The sequence below is a fragment of the Channa argus genome, chromosome 17 (genome assembly GCF_033026475.1).
Source record: "Channa argus isolate prfri chromosome 17, Channa argus male v1.0, whole genome shotgun sequence".
In the NCBI taxonomy this organism is placed as follows: domain Eukaryota; kingdom Metazoa; phylum Chordata; class Actinopteri; order Anabantiformes; family Channidae; genus Channa; species Channa argus.
The window spans coordinates 3,797,986-3,820,390 of record NC_090213.1 but is presented as its reverse complement, the minus strand read 5'-3'; the positions used below and the strand labels follow the sequence as shown (position 1 = coordinate 3,820,390).

Below are 22,405 nucleotides of genomic sequence, written 5' to 3'. Positions count from 1 at the left end.
AAGCACGGAGATATAAAGATAAATTTGATGTTATTATTCTGTGTGATTAAATGCTTTTACTGCATAAGCATTTCTTGTTTACTGACTGCAGCAAGTTATCACTGGGACCTTCTGTTTGCTGCTGAATAAATGTTATGTAATGCAGCTCAATGATGATTTAGCAAGTCAAAGTTTACCTTTGAACACAGTAGTCTGTAATTAACTGCCAGTTAGAAAAACTCAGTTAAAGAGTAAGTGAATGTCAATGTAGATTGGTTATAATATTTATACAGTCAGGGCTTTGTACAAATTTAGGTCTGGACTGTTTTTGATATTATCCAGTGGGTCTGGGTTTGTGGTAACTCCACTCTCCCCCCGTGAAGTCTTTATCTGATTGTTGACTTGAACACAGAGACATCTACCTCCTAGTTTGCTCTTGATCTTGACACGGCCGACTGTAGTTTGTTTTGTAGTAAAAAAGCAAATTATTCTCCTGCCCTTCAGCGTTATCGTGGTCTTCTGTTCCTGTGTATGTTCTGTCTTTTTGTTGAGTTTCTTTCTCTACAGCCTCATGTGATTTGGTCATGGCCGTCGATTATTCTGGTTATATGCATCAGTTTAATCTCAGGGCTTTTTTTCCAAACAAGTATCTCTTGCTAGAACAGCAAACAATACAAACTTGATTAAAGCTCTTACCTAATTAGCGTCTGGTGTCCAACTGTGGAGCCACAGCTCAGCTGGATTATAGTCTTGGCCTTCACACCGTTACCACAGACATCATCTCCTGCTGAATAGCTAACAAAGATCTTTCCATCTGCAATAAGAAGAAATGCACTGAATGTTTGTGAATAAAAAAAAAAACAAAACACAGCAGTGTTAAAAATAGCATCATGCACTCATGTTATTATACAAATGTATTTCCAATGACTTTTGCATAATTTTAGCGATGCAAAAACTGATATCATCACCAAAGCACCAAACATTGACTGTATTACTTACCAGCGTAGCTCATTTTCTGAGTGTAAACTCGACCCAGGGTCTGGGTCTTTCCTGCTGCTGTGCTTCGACACACAGTTGCTCCTTCTGGACAATCTGGTAAACCACCATGGATCCCCTGACACAGGTTGATGTAATATCTAAGGGGGTAAAAGACACAGTTTTGGGGATTTCAGGACACATCATACTGATGCATGCTTTGATCCATATGCAATATGTAAAATAACTACTACATTTATTCATTTCATCCCATATTTCATTGGAATTAAAAGAATAACATTACTAAATTCAGACTTACGAATCTCCTTGGTGTTTAAATTTCCACGGCTCTGTGAGAGAGGAAAGGGGTCGAAGGTCAAAGGTGTGATGCTGGCTCACCAGCTTACACTCCATCTTCCTAGGGGGGCAAATGGCATTGGTTTTCCACTGGAAAGTAGCTGAACACCCTGCCGTCTCTGACAGCAGCTGTGGAGAGCCGTGACCTGCAGACTGGTCACAGGTGAACAAAATGGAGGACTGACGTTTACCAGAGGCTGGAAGAAAAATAAAACAAAGCAGGTTGAGGGTGAGAGGTAATATTTATTCTTCATAATTTAAAAAGCTTAGTTGCATTTTTAAACACACTTTTTTTTGCCATCAATTTAAAGTAAAATTCCTTAATACCAAAATATGGCCAACAGCCCTAACCCTCACCCTAAGCCTATGATCAACTTTTTTAAGTAGTACAATTAAAACTTAAAATAAATAAAAAAATAAATAACTAAAAATAAAAATTAAAAAAAAATTGCCCACACACACATTTTTACAAGGTTTTAGTAAAAAACAAAAACAAAACACGGAAAAACTCAAACTAAAACTCAAACTAAATTTAACGTCAACAATTTTTTAAAACTAGAAAAGGCAATTTCCAAGGAAATTACGTGGGAGAGCTGTTAAGTCGCCCGGTAGAGGCCGACCGCTCAGAAGCTCCTGGGAGCAGAGGCGTTTGCATGTTCAAAGCCGCAAACGCTGAAGAGAGATAAATACGAGCAAATAGAGAAAGAAAGAAGATGACAATAAAAGGAAAAAATCCAAAATCCCAAGAAAAGTTGAATTAAGAAAAGAAAAAAGTAGAAAGTAACAATGGAAGTAAATGGGTAAAAAGATGATATTTAAAGTGAAAAGAAACAGAAAAAGAAGCAAAGTAAAAAGTTGCTATTAAAAGTGTAAAAAAAGTAACAAGTGAAAAAGTAACAAGTTGAAACAACAAAAATGAAAAGAAGTAGTAAGAAACAAAGGAAAAGGTAAATATTCAAAGTTAAAAGAAACAAAGAAGCAAAGTAAAAAGTTGCTATTAAAAGTGTAGAGAAAAAAGTAAGAAGTGAAAAAGTAACAAGTTGATTAACAAACGTGAAAAGAAGTAGCAAGAAACAAAGGAAAAGGTAAATACAGACATAAAGTTGAAAGGGACTAGACCTGTATAAACTTTAAATGAAGTTTCTACGTCAAACTATGAAGCTACAAGAAGCAGTTAAAAAGAGGCAAGTTGAAGGAAAATTTGAAGTGTCTTCCATTCATTTTCTATGGGAAAATTTTTTATAAAAAGTGAAATATAATAAAAAGTATAAAAGTTATTAATGAGAAAAGTAATAGCCCCCATGTCCTAAAAGGGACCTACGTTTAGGACTAGATACCGACCGAAAAACGAGCTATAATAATAATAATAATAATAATAATAATAATAATAATAATAATAATAAAGAAAAGGATCTCATCAGACAGCTCTCACACTTATTACTAATAACACAATAGGAAGTTAATTTAACAGTCAAAATTTATAATTACATAGAAGATGCAGCACTGGGTTTTAAAAATATTGCAAAAGTATACTACATGTATGTATTTTAACAATGTTTTGTTAGTAATAATACAATATGATGTTACTTTTACACTCAAAATGTAGGATTACAAAAAAAAAACGCGTTGTATTTTATAAATATCGCTAATGCTCGTGATTATACTACATTAATGTTTTATTACAATAGTCAGTACAATAGTTTTAAACTCAAAATTACAAAAATATTTGTGTTTTATTAATATTGTCAGTGTTTGTGTCTGTACTACATTAACATATTTTTATAATTTGTTAGTAAAAACATGGCCAGAAATATAAAAAAAACCCCAAACAAACAAGGCTGTGTTTTATTAATATTGCCAGTGCTCAGCCACCTGAACTTATTCATCAGCAACACTGGTATATTTTACAAGATTTGTTAATAAAAATACACCATGATCTTAATTTCACACTCCAAGTACATAATTTCCAAAATATGTGCAAGAGTGTCTTTTATAAATACTACTATACTTGTGACTGTACTAAATAAATGTATTTTTATGTTTTGTTAATAATATATTACCAATAACATACCGAGAAATTTATTTTACACTCAAAGTTTCAATGCAACACTTAAAAGTATGATTCTAAAAGATTCTGTTCAGAATATATATTTATTGTGCTGTATTGTAAATAGTGTAATGATTATAATAAAGTGTAAAAGGCAGCAGCATTTTGAGGTTTATGAAGTCTGCACATTAAGTTACAGGTCCGAATTGTTAACAGAACATAATTAAATAAAATTCTGAAAAGCAAATTTGATAAATGAATGTTTTAGCAGAAACATTAGGCCTCTGAGAAGGTAACAGCTTCAGTATTTAAAGAAAGTAGCTCTGTGGAAATAAGTTGTGCCAAAGTCATTATTTTGTTATGAAATACCATACAATCAAATATTTGATCTTCTCACGCCAAATACAGGCCTACAGTACTGCATATTAATGTGTCTTTATACTGAGCATCTCTGGCACAAATATTTGATTAACTCAAAATTAAAGGAACAAATTCAAGTTATGCCAGTTTTTTATGGGCACTGTTTTTGTGCAAACACACAGTGGTATTAATATATTCATGTTACTGCGGGAACTTCAACAGGTTTTCTTTAACAAACCCAGTGGAGTCTGAAGAGTCTGACATTTTAGTTTCTCATTCACACAAGCACATTTACTTTCAGACGTTTAGGTTAGGAGAAGAATAAAAGTCCTGTTTATACCTGTTCTTATTTTTATGATCATTGTTTTACGATCATGATTGTTTGCTAAAGCTCACACACGTGCAGACGACTCCAAAGAATCTGCTTACAGTACTGTTGTAACTCCAGAGAAGTGCTACAGTTACAAGACCTTTTAATTTTAAAATATGTAAGTTTTAGCTTAGTATCCAAACTAATCCAAACACAAAGTAACGAGCACTGAGTACCTGTGAGCATTGTGGACCTTCAGCACATTTTATTATGGATGATCTGTGTTTGTAATGTTGTAATGATGACAAAGCTATGAAAATTCAGTGATTCTCACATTAGAGTGACTCCTGTTTTTATCCACAGATTACGATGCCATTGGTGGATCAGCCACACGTTGACTTATCTGTCAACTCATCTTACTTCAGAGATGAGAGGAAAAAGGCGTCTGATTTGGTAAGTAGTTGTTCCAGTCTACAGTTGCAAACAGAAGTTTATCATGGAATATTGGGCTTTAATTTATATATTTGAACAAACTACTTGAATTAATAAAAAAACACTGAAACTGTTTTTATTTAGTTGGGGTTTGAAGTCATGTTGAAGAATTCAGAGTATTCCTCCTTCTTTATTTCATCTACTATGCTGCAATGCACTGGGTCCATTGGCAGCAAAACAGGTTGAGAACATGATGCTACCACTACAGTGCAGACCTGTACTGTGAGGGTTGGATGTTCCTGAGCATCCAAACCAGTCTTCTTCTCCCACTTGGAAAGTGGCTACACCTCTCAACAGCTTGTATCCAAGTACAATTATTTGAACTGATGATCTTGGATTCTGCCTACTGTATAGTGTTGGTCAGTTCAGTGAGTGCTTTCCAACACGTCCTCATTATGTACGCAGAAAAGACCACTAACAGGAAGTTAAGAGGTCTTGGACTTACCAAATTCAAAGACATTTAGGACCTTTCAGCACCACATTATTAATAATCTGAGTGAGTGGATGTGTAGTTCTGATCCCATAGGTCTAATTTTGAGCCTGTGTTGTCAGAAATCCCAAATGAAGTGAACCTGTGTGAAATTCTTACCAACTTTACTTAGTAAAGATGAATGTAGTAAATAAGACTGGAGAAACAGCGATTTTCAGATTAATGAAATTATTATTTGTATCGACCCCGGCTTATAAATTATCTGGTGCTTCAGCACACATGACATCATCTGAACGGCAGTCTACCCCCCCATTCCACTTCGAGATTGGTTCATCAACATTAGCCTGCTTTTCTATCAAAGTCACCATTTGTATAGGATCAGTTGCTGCAGGTATTAAAGGCCATTGTTTCTGAAGTTTACTCCGTTAGCAATTTGGGGATTTAATCAAAATGGCAAACTGTGCAGTGGGATTACATCTGGTCATCCTCTGTGTTTACGCTCTACTTTGTCTCATTTCGATAGGAGCAGAGCTAAAACATGCTCCATGTGCCTCGTCCTGCCAATTGGATTTGTAAATGGTAAATGTTCTGCACTTATATAGCGCTTTTCTACGTATTGGCACTCAAAGCAGTTTACACTGCCTCTTATTCACCCATTCACACACACACACACACACACACACACACACACACACACGGGAGCTGCAATGCAGCTGGGAGGAACTAAGTTGGGGTTCAGCGTCTTGCTCAAGGACACTTCGACATGTGACGCTGCCAGACTTTTGACCATATTTTTACGTTGTTGTTAATGTTTTTTTTTTTTTTAACAGTGTACAAAAGTAGTATGAAATCCCAAAAATCTTGGGAGCATTTTAGATCTATGTTCCTACACTACCTGCTTCAAAGTCCATTACAACACAACAACAGCCTAAAATTTGACAAAATGAAAGATGTGGTATTTGACAACACTGCAAATTTTCAAGGTACTAAATTTTCAGAACTTACTTTAATAAATGTAAACCATTGGCTGCTCTAATGATACGATAAACGTCTTTTCATCTATTTATAAAGTGGTTCAACAACTTTTTGATAAAACTGGCAATGGCCCCCTCTCTCTGTCTTTATGTGCTGAATCATCCTTTCTAGGAAAAAGCTTTTACCTTCAATGCAGAATCCCCACATCCTGTCCGTGTCAAAGTTGGCCGTGGTGGCACACCACTTCCTGCCATCTGTCCTTCCATCAGTGGTGCAGTCGGTATATGATTTCTTCATGTAAATGAAGGGGAACACACACTGCTCACTCTTAGTTGTAACTAGAAAAAAAAAAAAAACAAAAAGCCAAAACAATTTGTTCAATTGCTTAAAAAAATATTAAATAAATAATTTTATCAAATGATTGAGCTTTATTTTAACCTACAAATCTCAAGAAAATATTAGATTGAGGTAAATAGGAAACGTTTCCACTTCTATGGCATACAATTCTTGTCCTTGGGTGTTTTAATGTGCGCATAAGTTGTCTTGTTTCTACCTTAAAACATCATCTTTGAAGCATATTCAAACATTTGAGGAGTTGGGAAATATTGTGGACAAACAATTTGACATACCTGGTGGACAGGTGTCTCCCCCACCATAGTGCATCAGTACAGCCTGCTCTTCATGTTTGAAGTCCATTGTCATGGCCTCTCTAATGCCAAATGACAAAGCCATCTTGTCTGAACCCGAACCCGACACCTGGCAAACTGCACTCTTCTTACAGACTGGTTCTGCTACGGAGTTGCACACGTTGATGTAGTAGGTGCTGGATGACCCCGGTACCTAAAAAAAAAAAAAGAAAAAAAAAAAAAGGCATGACTTAATTCCTAATTCAGAGGCACCGTCTGTTTAGGGGAAAATACACCAACAACAGGATTTTAACAATCCCCTGACCTATGCATGGATAGAAAATAAAAAAGCTACAGTGTTTCCCACAGCAGACTGTGCTGGCTGAACCTCAAACTTTCTACAGGGATCTGAATACATGCTCCTCTGTAAGAAAGGTTTGTCCATTTTTGTCCAAGTTAAATGCATTTATCTGGTGAACTAGGGTCCAAGTTATTTATCCTACATGGACCCAGCACTAAATTTGTTAAATTAATCTGAATTTATCTAATGTTTATACATGATACATTATATAAATGAATATAAATGGATCTCACCTGGACTTCACCAGAGAGGGTTGTCAGGTCAAAGGTGAATTGGAGCTGGGAGTCTGTGAGCTTGCAGCCATTGGTGTGGGTGGCATCTGAACAAACAACAGGAGTTGCCCACTCAAACAAATAGACACACCCCTGCTGCTTCAGCATTTGTGGAGAGCCCTGGATAAAGACACGAAGGATTTGTTCAAAAATAAAGCCCGATGAAATGTTGATCTCCTATAAATGTTCCGAGGTACGTTAATCGGATGAATGAAACCCACAGCTTGTTAAGGATGCAGTATATAATGTGTGTGTGTGTAAATGTTGTTATAATGTAAAGACATAAAAGTGCTAACTGACCAACTCGATGCCTCTCTGGCAGGTAAACATAATGGTTGAACTGTAGTTCTGTGCAGGATCAGACGCACACTTAGTGGAGCTGTAGTAGGTGATGGAAATGTCACCTGTTGCACTGTTGATCTCAGGACCACTTGTAGTCCTTCCAATATCCTTAAAGAAAAGAAAACTCAGACAATAAACCAAAAGCACATTCAACCGTCATGATTTGCCTCCAACGTTTAACAGAAACCATTTTTCACAGCAGCGCAGACATTCACTTTGAAGACATATTTTAGCGAGTCTCACCCTCCTAACCAATGACTGAAATCAGATTAGCACAATTTGCAGTATTCAGAATTTGAAGAGCATAAGGAATGAGGGGAAAGGGAGGAGTAGGCACAGAAAGGTGGATCAAATATTCAAGCTATATAAAAGCCCAGGAATTCTCAGTCCAATGTTGGTGCTTTGGCATCAAACTACATAATTGTGAACAGTTTTTCTACCCTGTTTGTACATAGTGTAAAAGTGAAGATGAGTGAGTGTGTCTCACCACTGGTGGTCCATTATCAGGATCCATGCAGACAGCAGCTCCGGAGGGACAGGTGACCCCGGGGATGGGGTTTAGAGGTAGACAGACATTGATGTAGAAGTCTGGTGATCCATCACTTTGGTCCACTTCATCATCTAAAAAAACAAAAACATTTCTACAATGCTCTCTGTTATGTTGTGAATTGGTTTAGAACTGCAACAGCATGGTGAAAACTAAAGATGCGGCATCTGTACGAGTGTGTTCAGGAGTGAAACCTTGGCTCACTAACCCGTTGCTGTGTAGTATCCATTGATATGAATCAGAGGAGTCAGATCTATAAGAGCTGTGTTGTTCTGTACTGAACACTTGACCTGAAATATAAATAAATAAATAAATAAATTATAATAATAAAAAAAAGATAAGAACCGGGCTGTTGGTCAGAGCACACACACAGAAATACTTTGTATCCTTAATAGACCCAAAGAAAAGGAATTCAAACATTGTTATAGTGTCATATTCTCTTTGACATCTCCTTCTGATACTTGGTCTTCTATATGCACCTGAGTTTTAAGATTAATTTTGAGCCTATGTGCATTTAAGTGAGCCTAAGACAATCTCACACTCCTTCGCTGATAAATGCTGCATTCCAGTCTCCTCTTATTATCCTTGAGAAGTCTCTAAAAGCTGATTGTAGTCGGTCAACTGAAATTCAATTTGCTCTGTGAAACAGCCAATTTAGTGATCATTTGTGAAGGAATGCACCACATTATCCATGTGAATGTATCGAAATAACTTGTTAATGTAAAAGTTGCACTTCTTTACAGTAGCCTACATTTTTTTTCCTGCTGTTGCAAAAAGTCAATATATCCACAACAAAGGCGCTGATAATAACATTTGTATGACTGTTTAGATGCTTTTATTTTGCAGGCTTTTCTACTGTTGTCAACAAGTTTGTCACATAGATAACCATAAGTTGCATGGGTTAATATTAAGGTACAGAATCCATCCCTTAACAACACAATGTCCCCATCTTCCGGGACTCTAAAGTCCATGTCTACTCTGGTATTGCTATTATGGGGACATACTTACAGGCTCTTCACAGAGCAGGGGTGTGTGGAAGGATAAAAAGTGTGTGCAGGTATTGGCATCTGAATCGATGAGGACTGGCTCTGAGGGTGCTGTGCCCATGTTTGGCGGCCTATAGAAACACAATATAAATATTCAGAGCAGAGCTAAATACGGTTTACTGGTAACATGAAGACATACGTTTTTGTTTGCAAACCATCAGCCTACTGCACATTGCTGATAACATTCAAAAAAAGATCTCAAGACTTTGCAGCCCTCCGAAAGCAAGAGGACACAAAGCCATTGAGTATATAGAGACAAGGACAATGAATCTCCTGTAACATGTTTGAACTGTTATCAAAAAGCAGATTTGGCTAAAGTGATTTGCAGCTTTGCATTCACGGGTTTGAAAATGTTCTGCAACAGTGTTTACAGTTGTCTGAACACGAAAAAAAATACGGGTGTTTTTGTTCAACTTTCTATAAAAGCTGCACTGTATTAAATAATTAGACAGTTACGTATTTTTAAAAACCGCACACTCATTTCATACACAAATGTAGTGACAAAGTAAACACAGTAGCAGTACCTGCAGATGAAGTGGATGATGGTGTTGTGTTGGAGCTTGGGGTTTGCTGGGCAGGGACTTCCACCCTCATACATCAGCTCTACCACATGATCCTTGTATGAGAGTTTTTTGCTCATCCGTCCACCACTCACAGCTGTGGTGGTGTCCTTAATACACACAGCTACAACACAAATGCATGTAGAAATTAAACAGTGGCTTCACGGTTTCAGTACCTAAATAGGGTGTTTTAAAATTACATTATGTTGTTTTCTCTGAGTATTATTTTGTCATAATCTCCTAACAGCTGTGTATCCATTTCCCACACACCTCGGAATGATATCAAAGTTTTAGGTCACGTTAAAATTTTGGCCGAGCAGCAAATGATTAAACTGACATAAAGCTGAGAATGCAGAATTAACTTTTTAATTATTAATTTTTACATTAACATTCGAAACTTTGCAAACGTTGAACATTTTTGTCATCTTCTCAAACGGCTGCACATTTCAATGAAGAAATATCTGGCACATGCATCCCATTAGTTCATTCCTGTGTGTTTTGATGGAAACAAAACATCTCTAAACAGTCCCATTATTGTGAATACAAATTCAGATGTTGCTGAAGATAAGTCTTCTTTGAGAGCTGTCCAATTTACAGTACTACACACTTGGTAAAACAATAATGTGAAAGGTACAGGGATTCCAAAATTCTTATTATGTAACCCGAGTTTATTTGTGCAGCAGTTAAACGGTGGTTAAGCATGTTCATTGTGTTACGCAACTTATCCAAATGCGAGGGGTCGACAGGAGAGAACTGGGGGGAAACCTGTCTATCACTCCATTTTAGCTGTTCCGCATAGAAAGAGCTATTAGAGCTGTTGAATAGGGATCACATGTGTCACACCTGCAAAGCTTCTCTTGGGAGCAGACTCTCTTTTATTGTGTCTTCAACAATATAATTCAAATTCCATTTTCCTTTCTTTTTGAGCAAAATTAACAAGAAGGGGTGTTTGCTCTATAAACTGATGATTTAATAACAAAACAGCTGAACGATAAATTGGGGAACATGCACATACCTGTGTCCGAGCTACATCCAGCATCCACAGTCCCGCAGATGTTTAAGCGGAACATCTTACTGCTGTCTTCATGGTCATACACTGTGTAACCACCTTCCTTTGTCAGGGTGTTCAGGTCAAACAAATGTCCTGGGTGACAAAACATCAACAAGCCTCATTTTAGGGAAATACAAATGCTGCTGTATTCATGTGGATTGTCACACATAAATACATTATCACAAATGTTTTTTTCACTTTTAGTCTGGTTTCTCACAGACAGTAAAAAAACAGAACTACAGGTGTTTTGAGTGTCCAACCTGTAGCGGGGTTGGTGACCCTGCAGTCGTCATGCTGGGTGCTGTTTAGAGGGCAGGCAGCAGCTGTTAACCACAGGAAGTTGTACACACAGTCCTCTATGTTAGAGATCAGAGTAGGCCGGGAATCCTGGATGTGGGTTAGAAACACATTTTCAATGTTTTTTTTATTCACAAAAACATGAGGCATGTTTGAGTAGAAATAATATTAGATATATTAGAGCAACATCTGTTCCAAGTGTTAAACATGTCCTTGCAAAAAATGTCTTGGTGTATAAACATTCTTAACTAAAGAAAATGCTAACAGAGGGGAAATGTTTCAAATAAAAAAAATACATTAAATAAAAAAACAAATCAGCTCCACTTGGTTCGGTAGTTACGTTTTGAAGCATGTGTGTGCAAATTCGTTCATTTGAAATAGGTAAAAAAAAGAAAGAAAAGGGAAAAAAAAAAAAATCGCAAATGAAAATCAAAACAAAGGGATGAAGTCTTATCACTCAGACTTGTAAGTCTGTTCTGCTTTGTGCTCCAAGGCCCCCTGGTGGTTCATAAATGCACTGCAGGTGGGTTTTAGACCATAAAACTGGGAATAAGCCTTTTTTTTGCCATTTTATAAACAAATTTCCATGTTTGGATTTTTTGTGAATAATTATAATTAACAATAAAACCTCACGCAAATATATAAAATTCAGAAAAGCTTAGTTGACTGGATTTAGCTTAGTCTATAATGTGGCCATTTTAATATAAAATAACAGCGGTCATTAAAAAAAAAAAACTATTAATATAATTAAGAAATGTATATGTTCCTTATGTTGTTATCCGGAATTTTAAGTGAATACTTGTCAAACCTTTTGCTAAATATAAATAACTGTCAGTTTAAAATAAAAAATATACTGATAAACTGTTAGAGGATATTAAAATCTAAAGATTCATATTTTCAGTACAGATGAACACAAAAGAAAAAAAATACCAAAAATAAGTACATTATTTTACTTGGCGAGTCATACAAACTAAGATTCATACTACAAAAAATAGTTATGCATTGCTCCAACCCAATCTTATAGCATAAGTTATGGAAGGTTTTCCTCACCACTCTGTCTTTGTCACATTTGAAGCGGATGATGCTGCTCCTGTTGCGGTTTCCATCAGGACAGGCTTGGCCGCTTGTGTACTGCAGTTTCAGGACGTTTCCCTCCCATGTGGGACCAGACGTCACCTGACCCAAGCTCACATAATCATCTCCAACCTTCAGACAGGACGCAGCACTGGAGGGACACTTCCATGAACCTAGTAGTAGAGAGGGGGTCAAATTATTTTTTCAAACTGGATTTTTATTAAATTTATTTTGTAGAATGCACATTTAAAATGATTACAGACACAAAATACAGTGACATGTTAAATCATAGCGATAACCAAAGGAAATTTGTCAGCTGCAGTTTTTTTTTTTAGATCATGGTAGTTTCTGCTTGTATCTTTTCTTCCTGCATTTTTAAAACCTGACCTGCTGACCAAACTTCAGATTATTTCCATGTCTTATCTGCTATAACTTCTTCAAAATAAATTTTGAATTTCACTAGTTCGGAGGTGAAAAGCTTTTAATATAAACGTTTAGTATCAAGTATTTAGCATCAACAGTAACTCAACGCTACTTGAATACAGGTGAAAACAATTGCTAAAGTAAAATAAAGGTAATTTCTGGACACAGACAATCGAGAAACATCCTCATCGCTTGGCACAGAGAGGATAAAAAACTTCTATTAGATGTTATACTCTTATTCTATGCTTTACTAAAGAAAAAAGTTAAAAATGCTTTAACGCTGACCTCCCTGCTGCACCAGCGACCTGCAGACATTGATGTAAAATGTTTTCTTTGTGTCCGCAGTAGAGGGCTCCACCTGCCAGTTGCGTGAGTTCATAGCCAGAGGGGAGAGGTCATATGATTGGCCGTGACCATCACTGAGGAAAGAGGAGACCAATGCAGAGTGAAGACTTTCAAATCTAGTAGAAAATGTTTAGTCTGCCCTGTATGTGACTCATTTTATCTTGGTGGTAGCAGGCCAATAGGTGGAAGAAAGTAAAAATGATGATAGTTACTTGTAGGAGCAGCTGGTGGTTTGGACTGGGATGCAGGCCAGTGCTGTAGGCCAGCTGAACAGGTAGGTACAGTCTGAAGTCTCGTTGATGAACTCTGGTGCTCCCTTAACAAGTGAAGTAATGAAAACACGACAAGTCACCATCATTAGAGAGCTGTATTCCTGTGCTTTACATAAACTTCTACAAGAAGGGACCCTTCTTGTCCACCAATCTCACAGTTGTTGGTTCAATCCCCGGTTCCTCCGGTCATATGTTGAAGTGTCCTTCAGCGAGACACTGAACCCCAACTTAGTTGCTCCCGGTGAGCGGTAACTTTTCACGTGAGCTATCTTAATAAACTCTCGGCATGTTATCCAGAGACGGTGTATGTGATGTAAATGTGGTTCAAATGTGAGGCTTAACTAATCACCTATAATCATCCTCAACAGCTCTGGTGCACAAATAAAATTTATAATGACAAGAACACTAAGGTTAGGGTTTACTAAAATGTATATTTTCCGTTTTAAATATTACAGCGAACAAGACAACCACTTACTGACTTTCACTTGCAGAGTACTGAAGCGGGAATATTCTGGAAGCCTTTTCATACTAGATTCAAATCAATTTGATGTATTGTAGTGAAAATCTTTGTATGCGTAAAACTCACAGGATGTCTGTCAGGGTGGCAGGTGAAGTAAATCTCTGTGGATCTTTGGTATATTTTATGACAGGTCTCTCCATTGGTGTAGTTCAGGATGAGCTGGTCTCCCACATAGCTCAAAATCTGGTTAGCCATTCCTGTGCATGAATAGATGCATGTGTGAAAACAGAGAAACAAACACACGCGCGACAAAATTGCAAGAATAATAACAGAAATAGAAAACCAAAGATCAGTATATCCAACAGATTCTCTACCTGCGATTTTGTGTTTTTCTCCATCTGCCTGGCAGGAGGAGACAGAGTCTGAACCAGTGTCTTTGTGGGTGCAAACGCCTTTCCTGAGCCCGTCGCAGACTGACAGGTGGTAGATGTACTTGCCATTCCTGACTGAGTAATCCTTTCCCTTAAGAGAGCTCAGGTTGAACTCGTAACCGCTGCTGGGGTCACGAACCCGACAGTCATCACCTGGGAGGTTTTTAAAAGTTTTTACAATGACACAGCAGGCACATATTCAAACCTGTCCTTCAACTTGGCTTTATCCATATTGGTGGGGATAACAGTTTTAAAACTTAATTAATCATCTGATACAATGCAGTTAAAGTTATAGTGTGCAACATTTTCCCCAAAAAGTATGCTGCCACACTCCCTGTGGAGGAGTCGTCTTGATTCTTTTTTGTAATTTATGACTGACTGAAGACCTGTGCAGAGTGTGGTGGAGTGAAACAAGCGAAGTAAAGCCGTTTCAGAGCAGGGAGACGGTGGGCTGGGCAGCGCAGAAAGGACTGACTGCCTGTCATTCGTTAGCACTTACTTAAGCTGCACACTGTAACTCTAAGAGGTTTTCACTTTGATTGCATCAACATTAACACCAAAGTAGTTTTGATCACAGTATCTAGGCCAAATCCACACTTCAAATGTCTTTGCTTTCTGCAGAATTCATCCAGTAACATATTGCTGTTCCTCATCACTTTGTCACAAAGTTTTTACCTTGAGACTTCTTGACAGGGCAGGCCTCAGATGTCCTCCAAATAAAGACGTATTCACAACCATCTGTACGGTCAAACATTGGGGAGCCCTAGAAAAGTAGAAACACACACAAAAAAAAAAATAATGAAAGATTATTAGTGATCCCTCTGGTTAGTTGGGATCTGTACAAATTGTTGCATTTCTTAACATGACTGGGCAAAAGCCCCTGGTTTTAGTTGGTCTCTAAATAGATTCCAAATAATAAGCTAAGAAGAAGTGTAACTAACCAACACCGACTTTTATATCAGAGACTATAACTGAACTAAGTCTTGGACTTGACATTTTGCTGCACAGATGTGCCTGCTGTGTTGCCTGTAATAATCACTGCTCAGCGTTTGTGAACACTGCCAGCACGAAGGCACCATCACTGAGTCCCCGGATAATCTAATTTTCATAGTCTGACATTTATGGTAACTTCCAAAACTCTTGTGGAAGCCACACTGCTGGTGCTGTTCCTCACAAAGAAGCTTTAATACTTACTGGGTTGTCATCACACTCTAAGATGATGCGTGTTGAGTAGTGGGATGTCTGACCGCATGGGTCTCCGTTCTGATACACAATACTGATGGAGCCACCCTCCGCTACCTGAGGGGTGGACTGGATGTACCCAAGGTTGTAACTCTTCCCATCAATCAAACCACAAGCACCCAAAGGTCCCGCTACAGAAAGGGAAATAACACATGTAACTACAGTCTGACAGGAAACTCTTAACTTCTTTGGATTCTGTTGTTCTGCAGAATTGTTCCTATCATGATTCCTACAACAATGTGAAAAACAAGACACAAGTAGTCAAAGTGGAACATATATTTGGTTCCATTATGTATGAAGAGTGTAGGTAAAAATGACTAAAGGTGATGATCACTGCAGCCAAAACTGCATACATTGGTACAATAATTAGCCTGATGATTATTATTAATGATTTAATTAATGAACTGTCAATGAAGCAGTAAGAAAAACGTCCCAGCATCTAAAGTGATTCGACTCTGGGAAGTCCTTACATTCTTTGTTTAATCTGACTAGATGTACAAATCCAAAAACCATACTAGCATATCTGATAAACAAAAAGCAACAAATCTGTTTTTTTGACAAGCAGAGATTGGCCATTGTTCGGGGTGTGGCTTCAAATACAAATGCCCATTAATTTTCTTGACAGATTAGCAGATTCCTCAACTCACACTAAAAACCTAAAACAACTCATTTTGTTACTTTTTAAATAGTGTGGGTTTGGAATTCAGGACCTTGTCAGGACAATTCGTAAAATGATGAAATGATAACTTTATGAAGAGTAATCATTAATTAGCATTTAATTTATGCATTTATGTCATTGTTTTTTAATTCTCCATAAATAAGCTGGCTGAAGAAACATGGATGTGCAAACCGACCTTGGCAGTTGTCCAATGGTGGGAGGGGCTTGCAGACGTTGATATAAAAGATGCGCGATTTGCCCGAATCCGTATCCATGGCGATCCATGGCGCGTCATCTACATTCCGGATCAGGTGACTCAGGTCATACTTATTACCATGGTTATCTAGACATACCGGCAAACACCAGAAAAAGAAAAAGTAAGAGGTGTTGGCTCAGGCTTTAAAACTTTCTGACTGTGTTGTTTATCCTGCAGATACTTGACAGTATACTTTCCCCTAACATTTGTGTGTGCGTGCGTGCGCGTTTTCATACCACTGAACTCGCAGTCAACTGGTGCAGGGGAGCAGGCCAAAGCAGTGCGGAAATTAAAGAGGACGTCGTGGACCACGTGGTTGGGTAGAGTGCTAATGTCCTCTCGCACAAGATTTAGTGAACCAGGGTAAGATCTTTGATCACACACAAAATTAATGGTGAAGGTGTCCCGAGTTGCTAATAAAAGAGAAATTTTCAGTTAAAGAAATGTATAAGTTCTAATAAATTATTATAATAAAAGAAAAATTAAAATCATCAGAATTTTGAAGAAACCTATTGAATGGTCCTAGTCTGTGAAGTTTTAGCTCAGACACCACTAAAATGTTTTGTCTGTATTACCTGTAGGACTGTCCAGAGGTCCCTTATACGTTAACTTAAGGACGCCATTAGAGGAGTACTGCACAGTCTTCTCCTCCCCCACTGGGCTAGAGGGACGCCCATCCTCCAGCACACATCCAGCCATTCCAGATCCACATTCGGCTAAATCTGAGCAAATATTTACCTGCACGGTGGAAGGTTTCGGTGAGATCCAATTATATACACATTAATATAGATGTAACTCAGTTGGTAACTATCTAAAGTTGAGAAAAGCAACTAAAGCCACAAACATCTTTTTTGTTAAGACTGTCCAATCAAAAGACATTTAATCTGAGACTATTTGTATTATTATAATAATAATTATAGGGGGAAATATAGTATATTTATATTTATAGTAATAAAAGTATTTACTGCTTTGCCTTGGTTTTATATTATATTAACCAGGTACTATACAAGCTTATCAACTTCAGCTCATTTGTATGAAATGATCTGCAATTACTTTAGTACAAAATATTGTGCACAAAATATTAGCGGCGAAAATTGCATTTATTACGTATACACACACTTCTCTCTATATATACACATGTATAGATATCTAGATAGAGAGAAAGAAATGACAGAAGGGGCCAAAACTTTAGAACCACCTCTTATGATGCACTCGACTATGAATCTACTACCCACTCTGACATCAATAATAAACACATAATAGAAATATCACTTTTCTTACAGTTTCAACCTAAAAACCGAGACATTGTAACCTTCTAAGTTCATGGCAAAGCCAGTATTTTTTATTGCATTAAATTGCAATAAATAAATCGGTGTATATGTCCTATCATACATAAGTGCACTTGTCAATTATAGAACAAAAAAGAAATTGAAATCCTGTGTGAACATAAAAACATTCCAATAAAACTTCAGATCTGTCTCACCAGAAATTTCTTGCCATTCCCAGATGTGCTGTATCCGGCCTTTGAGGCCAAAAGCTGAAGGTTGAACTTAAAGCCAGTGTTGGGGTCCACCACAGCACAGCTCTAAGACATACAGACATCAAGACATTTTAAAATATTCTCACCACTCAGCAATATGAATGCTGATTAAACGAGTGCGAATGTGTTGTCATATGAGTGCACTCACAGTATTCTGGGTGGTGATGGCACAAGCAGCTCTGGTCTCCCATTGGAAGTTGGCCGTGCAGTTCTGGTACATGAGGAACTGTGGGCCCGTGGACTGAACAGCGTGGGACACACAGAATTACACCTCAGACACATGCAAAATGAGCAGCTCACATCTAAACTGTATTCACTTACCACCATTCCACTGGGGCAAAGTAGGTGGATGCGCGTTGTGGATTTGTAATTTTGTCCGTCTGCTGTGCAGATGGAGCCGTCCGTGAACTCCAGCAGAAGCCGGTTACGTTGCTCTATTATGGGGCCTCTCTTTGAGACGCCCATGTTACTAACTGATACATATTCTGAGCCCTGAGGAGAGAAAAATGTCAAAAGTTACTTATTCGCTGCATTTACTGTTTGTTTACACTAATCACATAATTATAAAAATGGCTGAACAAAGCAGCACATAAGAGGATTTTGTGCACTTAAATTGTGTTTTTTGATCTTCATACACTTGGTTTTTATGAAAAGCTCCTAAATGGAAGTTACCCTGCTGCTAGGCCTGTCTGCCTTGTTTGGCAAATATATATATTCTGCTATTGTAAAATGTGCAGTTTATGTTTTCTGTAAAAATGATCTTATATCTTAAAATGTTTTTTTGGCATGTTCCAGCACTACACTGCACCAACAATGCAATTGTTGGTATTAGTCAGATCTCACTTTGTCATTTCTGAATTATATCAGTCTCCACTCATTGTGACCCTAAATGTCGCACATGCAAAAATCTATTCAATGCTTTTTCTTCACCTGCAACTCTGGTTCTGAACGCTAATGAAGTCAGGGAATAAGATGGGGTACTGTCCTAGCTGGTACTGTGCTGAAGTGTTACACACCTCGGAATTGTACAACGTCTGGCAGACAGATGCATGGCGATCGCAGCCGAGTACGGGGTTGATAGGCCGACACACATTGATGTAGTACTTCTTATTTTGCGTTTCAGTTAAATCCATCACCTCCCAGTTTCCACTGCCGGTGGAGCGAGACAAACTAGAGGCACAACAAAGAAACAAGTAGGAAGACATTTGGCTAGTTCTAGGAGGTGGTTTCTCTCTTTTTGCGAATATTTGGACGTGTGTGTGTTGTTTTGTAGCTGCCTAGAAAGGATCTATAATCCCTAAACTGTGGCATTACCTGGATAAATCATACTGTTCAAGAGTCTTAGGATCTGTCACCAAACACTCGTGAGGCCGTTCAGGACACGCGTAGGAAGTGTACCAGCGAAAGTTATAAGTGTACTGGTCCTCAACCTGGCAAAAATAAAATACATTCAGGTTGATTTAAATGTATCCATCAATCATTTGTGTGTCAATTTACAGCTTACATTAATACGGATGTAGATAATTTATAAACCTTCAGTACTGTAACTTTAAGGTAACGAAAAAAAGAGGACGAGCAAGTTAACCTGGAATTCAGGTTTTCCAACCCCAGCTTCTGGGTCACAGAGGAAGGAGATGACTGTGGATCTAAGGGTGTGTTTTTCATCGTTGTACTGGGAGCCGTTACTGTAGGTCAGCTGGATAAGACCATCGTAGTAGGACAAACGGGAGTTTGCTTCCCCAAGACTCCAAGAACTGAAGATTAAATGCAGATGGTGAAGAAAAATATAGGTCATCATATCAGCCAAGAGAAGAAAACAATACAATTAAACAAGCTATTAAGATTTTGACATTAAATCTTTGGGATATGTTACCTTCATATTACATTGTTAGCTGGGTCTTATTATGATTTTTCCATAGTAAACATTTGAATGCGATGCTTTTAATTTTCCTAAATGTCTGATTAATAATCCGTAGACTGCCACATTCAACATGTGGTATGTGTGGACTTTTTACAATTTAATAAATAGGTTTTGTCCATTTTGGTTTTTTTTTTACATTGTACACAATGTCCCGTTTTTGACACAATTGTACGAGTTGATACTGATACTGTAAAAATTAGGATCAAATTAAACACTTTGTTGTTTTAATTTATGAAATCCGAGCATGGGCTTTGCATGCCCGTGGCTCCCTACCTGGTTTCAACCTGGCATGCTCCTGCCTTTTCAGGACAGTTGGCAGCTTTGACAGGACCACAGACATTGATGTAGTAGTCATATTTAAAATTGGTCAGATTGTAGAAACCACTTTTGGCTTTGGTGAGAGGTGACAGGTCAAAAGAGAACCCTGTGGAACAACAGAGGCGAATTAGAGTCAGAGAAGCTATTTGACTTTAATTGTGTGTTTCAGTGTGATGAATGCGCTGATCTTTATAAAACTAAGTTTTTCCATCACCCTCCATTAACTGAGTAATCTTTTTCATCTTTGCTTCTATACATTTTCTTTCAATAATATTTAGTCCCACAATGTGCTGCTCCGATTAGGCACATCTTTGCATCATATTATTTAGAGGCGCACAAATGCCTGGAAATTTCCAACAGGTAGTGGAGTCGAGGAAGCCTCTTGTACAGCTGGAAAGCCAAGTTTAGTTATCTCTGACTTTAGTTATCTCTATGAGTGCAATGTGTGTTTTAAAGCCAAGCTAGAGGAGTTTTAGATTTGTTCAAGTGGAACTATTTCTGTTAAAATGACATTAACAAATTATCAGCAGGTTTAACCCCACAGCCCACAGGAGCAAATCACACGTAGTTGCACTGTACAAGTAGTTTTACTTAATCCCCACGTTGGTCACCTACAGTATACTTCATCAGTCAGAAAATGAATTGATCAAACTGCCGTACCGGCCTGAGGGTCCTCCACCTTACAGTCATCCCCCTGCGTCTTTGAGAGGACACACGCGGCTGCAGTGTACCACTCTAACTCGTACAAACACCCATCAGACAAAATGCTCCGAAGGATAGGAGCGCTCTCAAGATCACCTGCAAGATAACAAGCGGGAGAAAGAAGCATGATTCCAATGTCTGAAAGTAGCAACAACATCAAAACTCACCGTAAACAGAGAAAAGCATGGAGCACAATAGTATTGAAGGAAAATGTAATGACTACGTATTTTTTTGCCAACCCACCAGGTTTGCACTTCAGGGTCACGATAGATTGGATCTTGGTCTTTCTATGGCTGCAAAAACTTCCATCAGTGTACACCAGCCTGATGTCACTTCCAGTTTTACTCATCTGGGGAGATGAGAGGAAGCTGCCCAGGCTGATAGCGTGATTATTCTTATCTGAAGCAGAGAGACCATGAATAAACTACACCAGTCATGTTCATTGTAATAAAAATGATTTCATCCATTGCATACAAAGAAACAATCTAATTATAATCCTCTTTCACAACCACGTGCTCGTGAAGACTCTTACCAACAGCACAAATGGAGGCGTTCACCGGGCAGCCGTCAGCACCTCCTGTCTGGATGACTTTATGGCACACGTTCAGGTAGAAACGTGAGTCAGGCGTAGGAGAGTTAGCATCCACCACCTCCCAGTTTCCGCCAACATCTGTTCCTGAAGCAACATACAATTACATAGAGGGAGGTGAGTTTTGGTAACTAATGTTTGCTACCGACAAACATAAATTATGTTGGAGGCAAACAATGTTTTTCAAAAGGTGAACATTTAAAATCATATCAGTTATGCATGACCTGATTAAATGTATACCAAACTTGCAATAAGTAGTTTATGTAAATGATACACCCACGAATGTAAACTATCAGTGTATTATTTTGATGCTGAAAACTTAAAAACATGATCATTCTCAAGCAGGTTCTGAAATTCTAAGCAGATCGTTTTTCTTTTTTCTACAATAGACGCTGGAGACCATCAGAGTTTTCAGTGTGACCTACACATTAATGTGTGTTTCATGTCTGTGAATTAAAAAGTAAGGATTTTTAACTGAAATAGACATTTGCCTGCCCTGCAATTTTCCTGTGCCCTTGGTCGTACTGATTACACACTTTAATTACAGATGACATCCTGTAATTTACCAAATTTTATATTGCCATCTGGAACAATACTGTATTACAGATGAGCATATTGACGTTCCCTGGATTCACATGGAGGTTTATCCAAACACTACTCCACATACTTTCAAACGTTTTCATCAGTTATGAACAAAAACCTCTAATCTGGTGTTAATTACCAAGAAATACATAATCAAATGTGAATTTATCAGATGTGGATTTAGTTTAATTAGGGGCATATAATGGCTAGTATAGCTGCATATCAGCATGGTCAGTGTAGCCCTCTGCAGCAAGTAAAGAAAGTTTAATAAAAAGAGTGAAGTTTCCGTAATCAATCATTTCAAAGCCCAGCTTACATATAAATAAAATGATTCATAAGCACAGGAACAGGTTTTTGTGAAGTGATAAACTGAGCAATTAAACTCACCAGGATATCTTGTGAGGGGTGAAAGGTCATAGTGTTTGTTGCCATCTCTAGTGCGACACAGTACATCCTCCTTCTCCTTGAAGCAGGCGAAGGCCGTCTCCCAGTCAAAGTAATAAGTACAGTCCGTCTCCCCTGAAAAAACGGGATTTCCTCGACCACCATTGGCTGCAGAAATAAC

General features: G+C 37.9%; 1 protein-coding gene across 1 annotated transcript in view; it reads right to left on the bottom strand.

Annotated features, from left to right (window-relative positions):
- Positions 1–22,405, bottom strand: part of igf2r (insulin-like growth factor 2 receptor) — a 42,420-nt gene that overhangs the window by 5,446 nt on the left and 14,569 nt on the right. Inside the window, exons 11-44 of the mRNA XM_067481358.1 lie at positions 22,228–22,392; positions 21,202–21,345; positions 20,913–21,068; positions 20,628–20,765; positions 19,923–20,073; positions 19,314–19,482; positions 19,043–19,158; positions 18,745–18,898; positions 18,050–18,220; positions 17,877–17,969; positions 17,672–17,773; positions 16,764–16,926; positions 16,425–16,601; positions 16,129–16,275; positions 15,227–15,405; positions 14,708–14,795; positions 13,976–14,185; positions 13,728–13,858; positions 13,082–13,185; positions 12,810–12,943; positions 12,078–12,274; positions 10,991–11,117; positions 10,695–10,823; positions 9,644–9,803; positions 9,082–9,190; positions 8,282–8,363; positions 8,014–8,147; positions 7,485–7,634; positions 7,146–7,304; positions 6,555–6,765; positions 6,111–6,263; positions 1,274–1,508; positions 979–1,115; positions 676–793 (exon numbers count right to left, since the gene is read on the bottom strand). Of these exons, the coding sequence (XP_067337459.1) occupies positions 676–793; positions 979–1,115; positions 1,274–1,508; positions 6,111–6,263; positions 6,555–6,765; positions 7,146–7,304; positions 7,485–7,634; positions 8,014–8,147; positions 8,282–8,363; positions 9,082–9,190; positions 9,644–9,803; positions 10,695–10,823; positions 10,991–11,117; positions 12,078–12,274; positions 12,810–12,943; positions 13,082–13,185; positions 13,728–13,858; positions 13,976–14,185; positions 14,708–14,795; positions 15,227–15,405; positions 16,129–16,275; positions 16,425–16,601; positions 16,764–16,926; positions 17,672–17,773; positions 17,877–17,969; positions 18,050–18,220; positions 18,745–18,898; positions 19,043–19,158; positions 19,314–19,482; positions 19,923–20,073; positions 20,628–20,765; positions 20,913–21,068; positions 21,202–21,345; positions 22,228–22,392 (4,993 nt within the window). The remainder of the gene's footprint in view (positions 1–675; positions 794–978; positions 1,116–1,273; positions 1,509–6,110; positions 6,264–6,554; positions 6,766–7,145; positions 7,305–7,484; positions 7,635–8,013; positions 8,148–8,281; positions 8,364–9,081; positions 9,191–9,643; positions 9,804–10,694; positions 10,824–10,990; positions 11,118–12,077; positions 12,275–12,809; positions 12,944–13,081; positions 13,186–13,727; positions 13,859–13,975; positions 14,186–14,707; positions 14,796–15,226; positions 15,406–16,128; positions 16,276–16,424; positions 16,602–16,763; positions 16,927–17,671; positions 17,774–17,876; positions 17,970–18,049; positions 18,221–18,744; positions 18,899–19,042; positions 19,159–19,313; positions 19,483–19,922; positions 20,074–20,627; positions 20,766–20,912; positions 21,069–21,201; positions 21,346–22,227; positions 22,393–22,405) is intronic.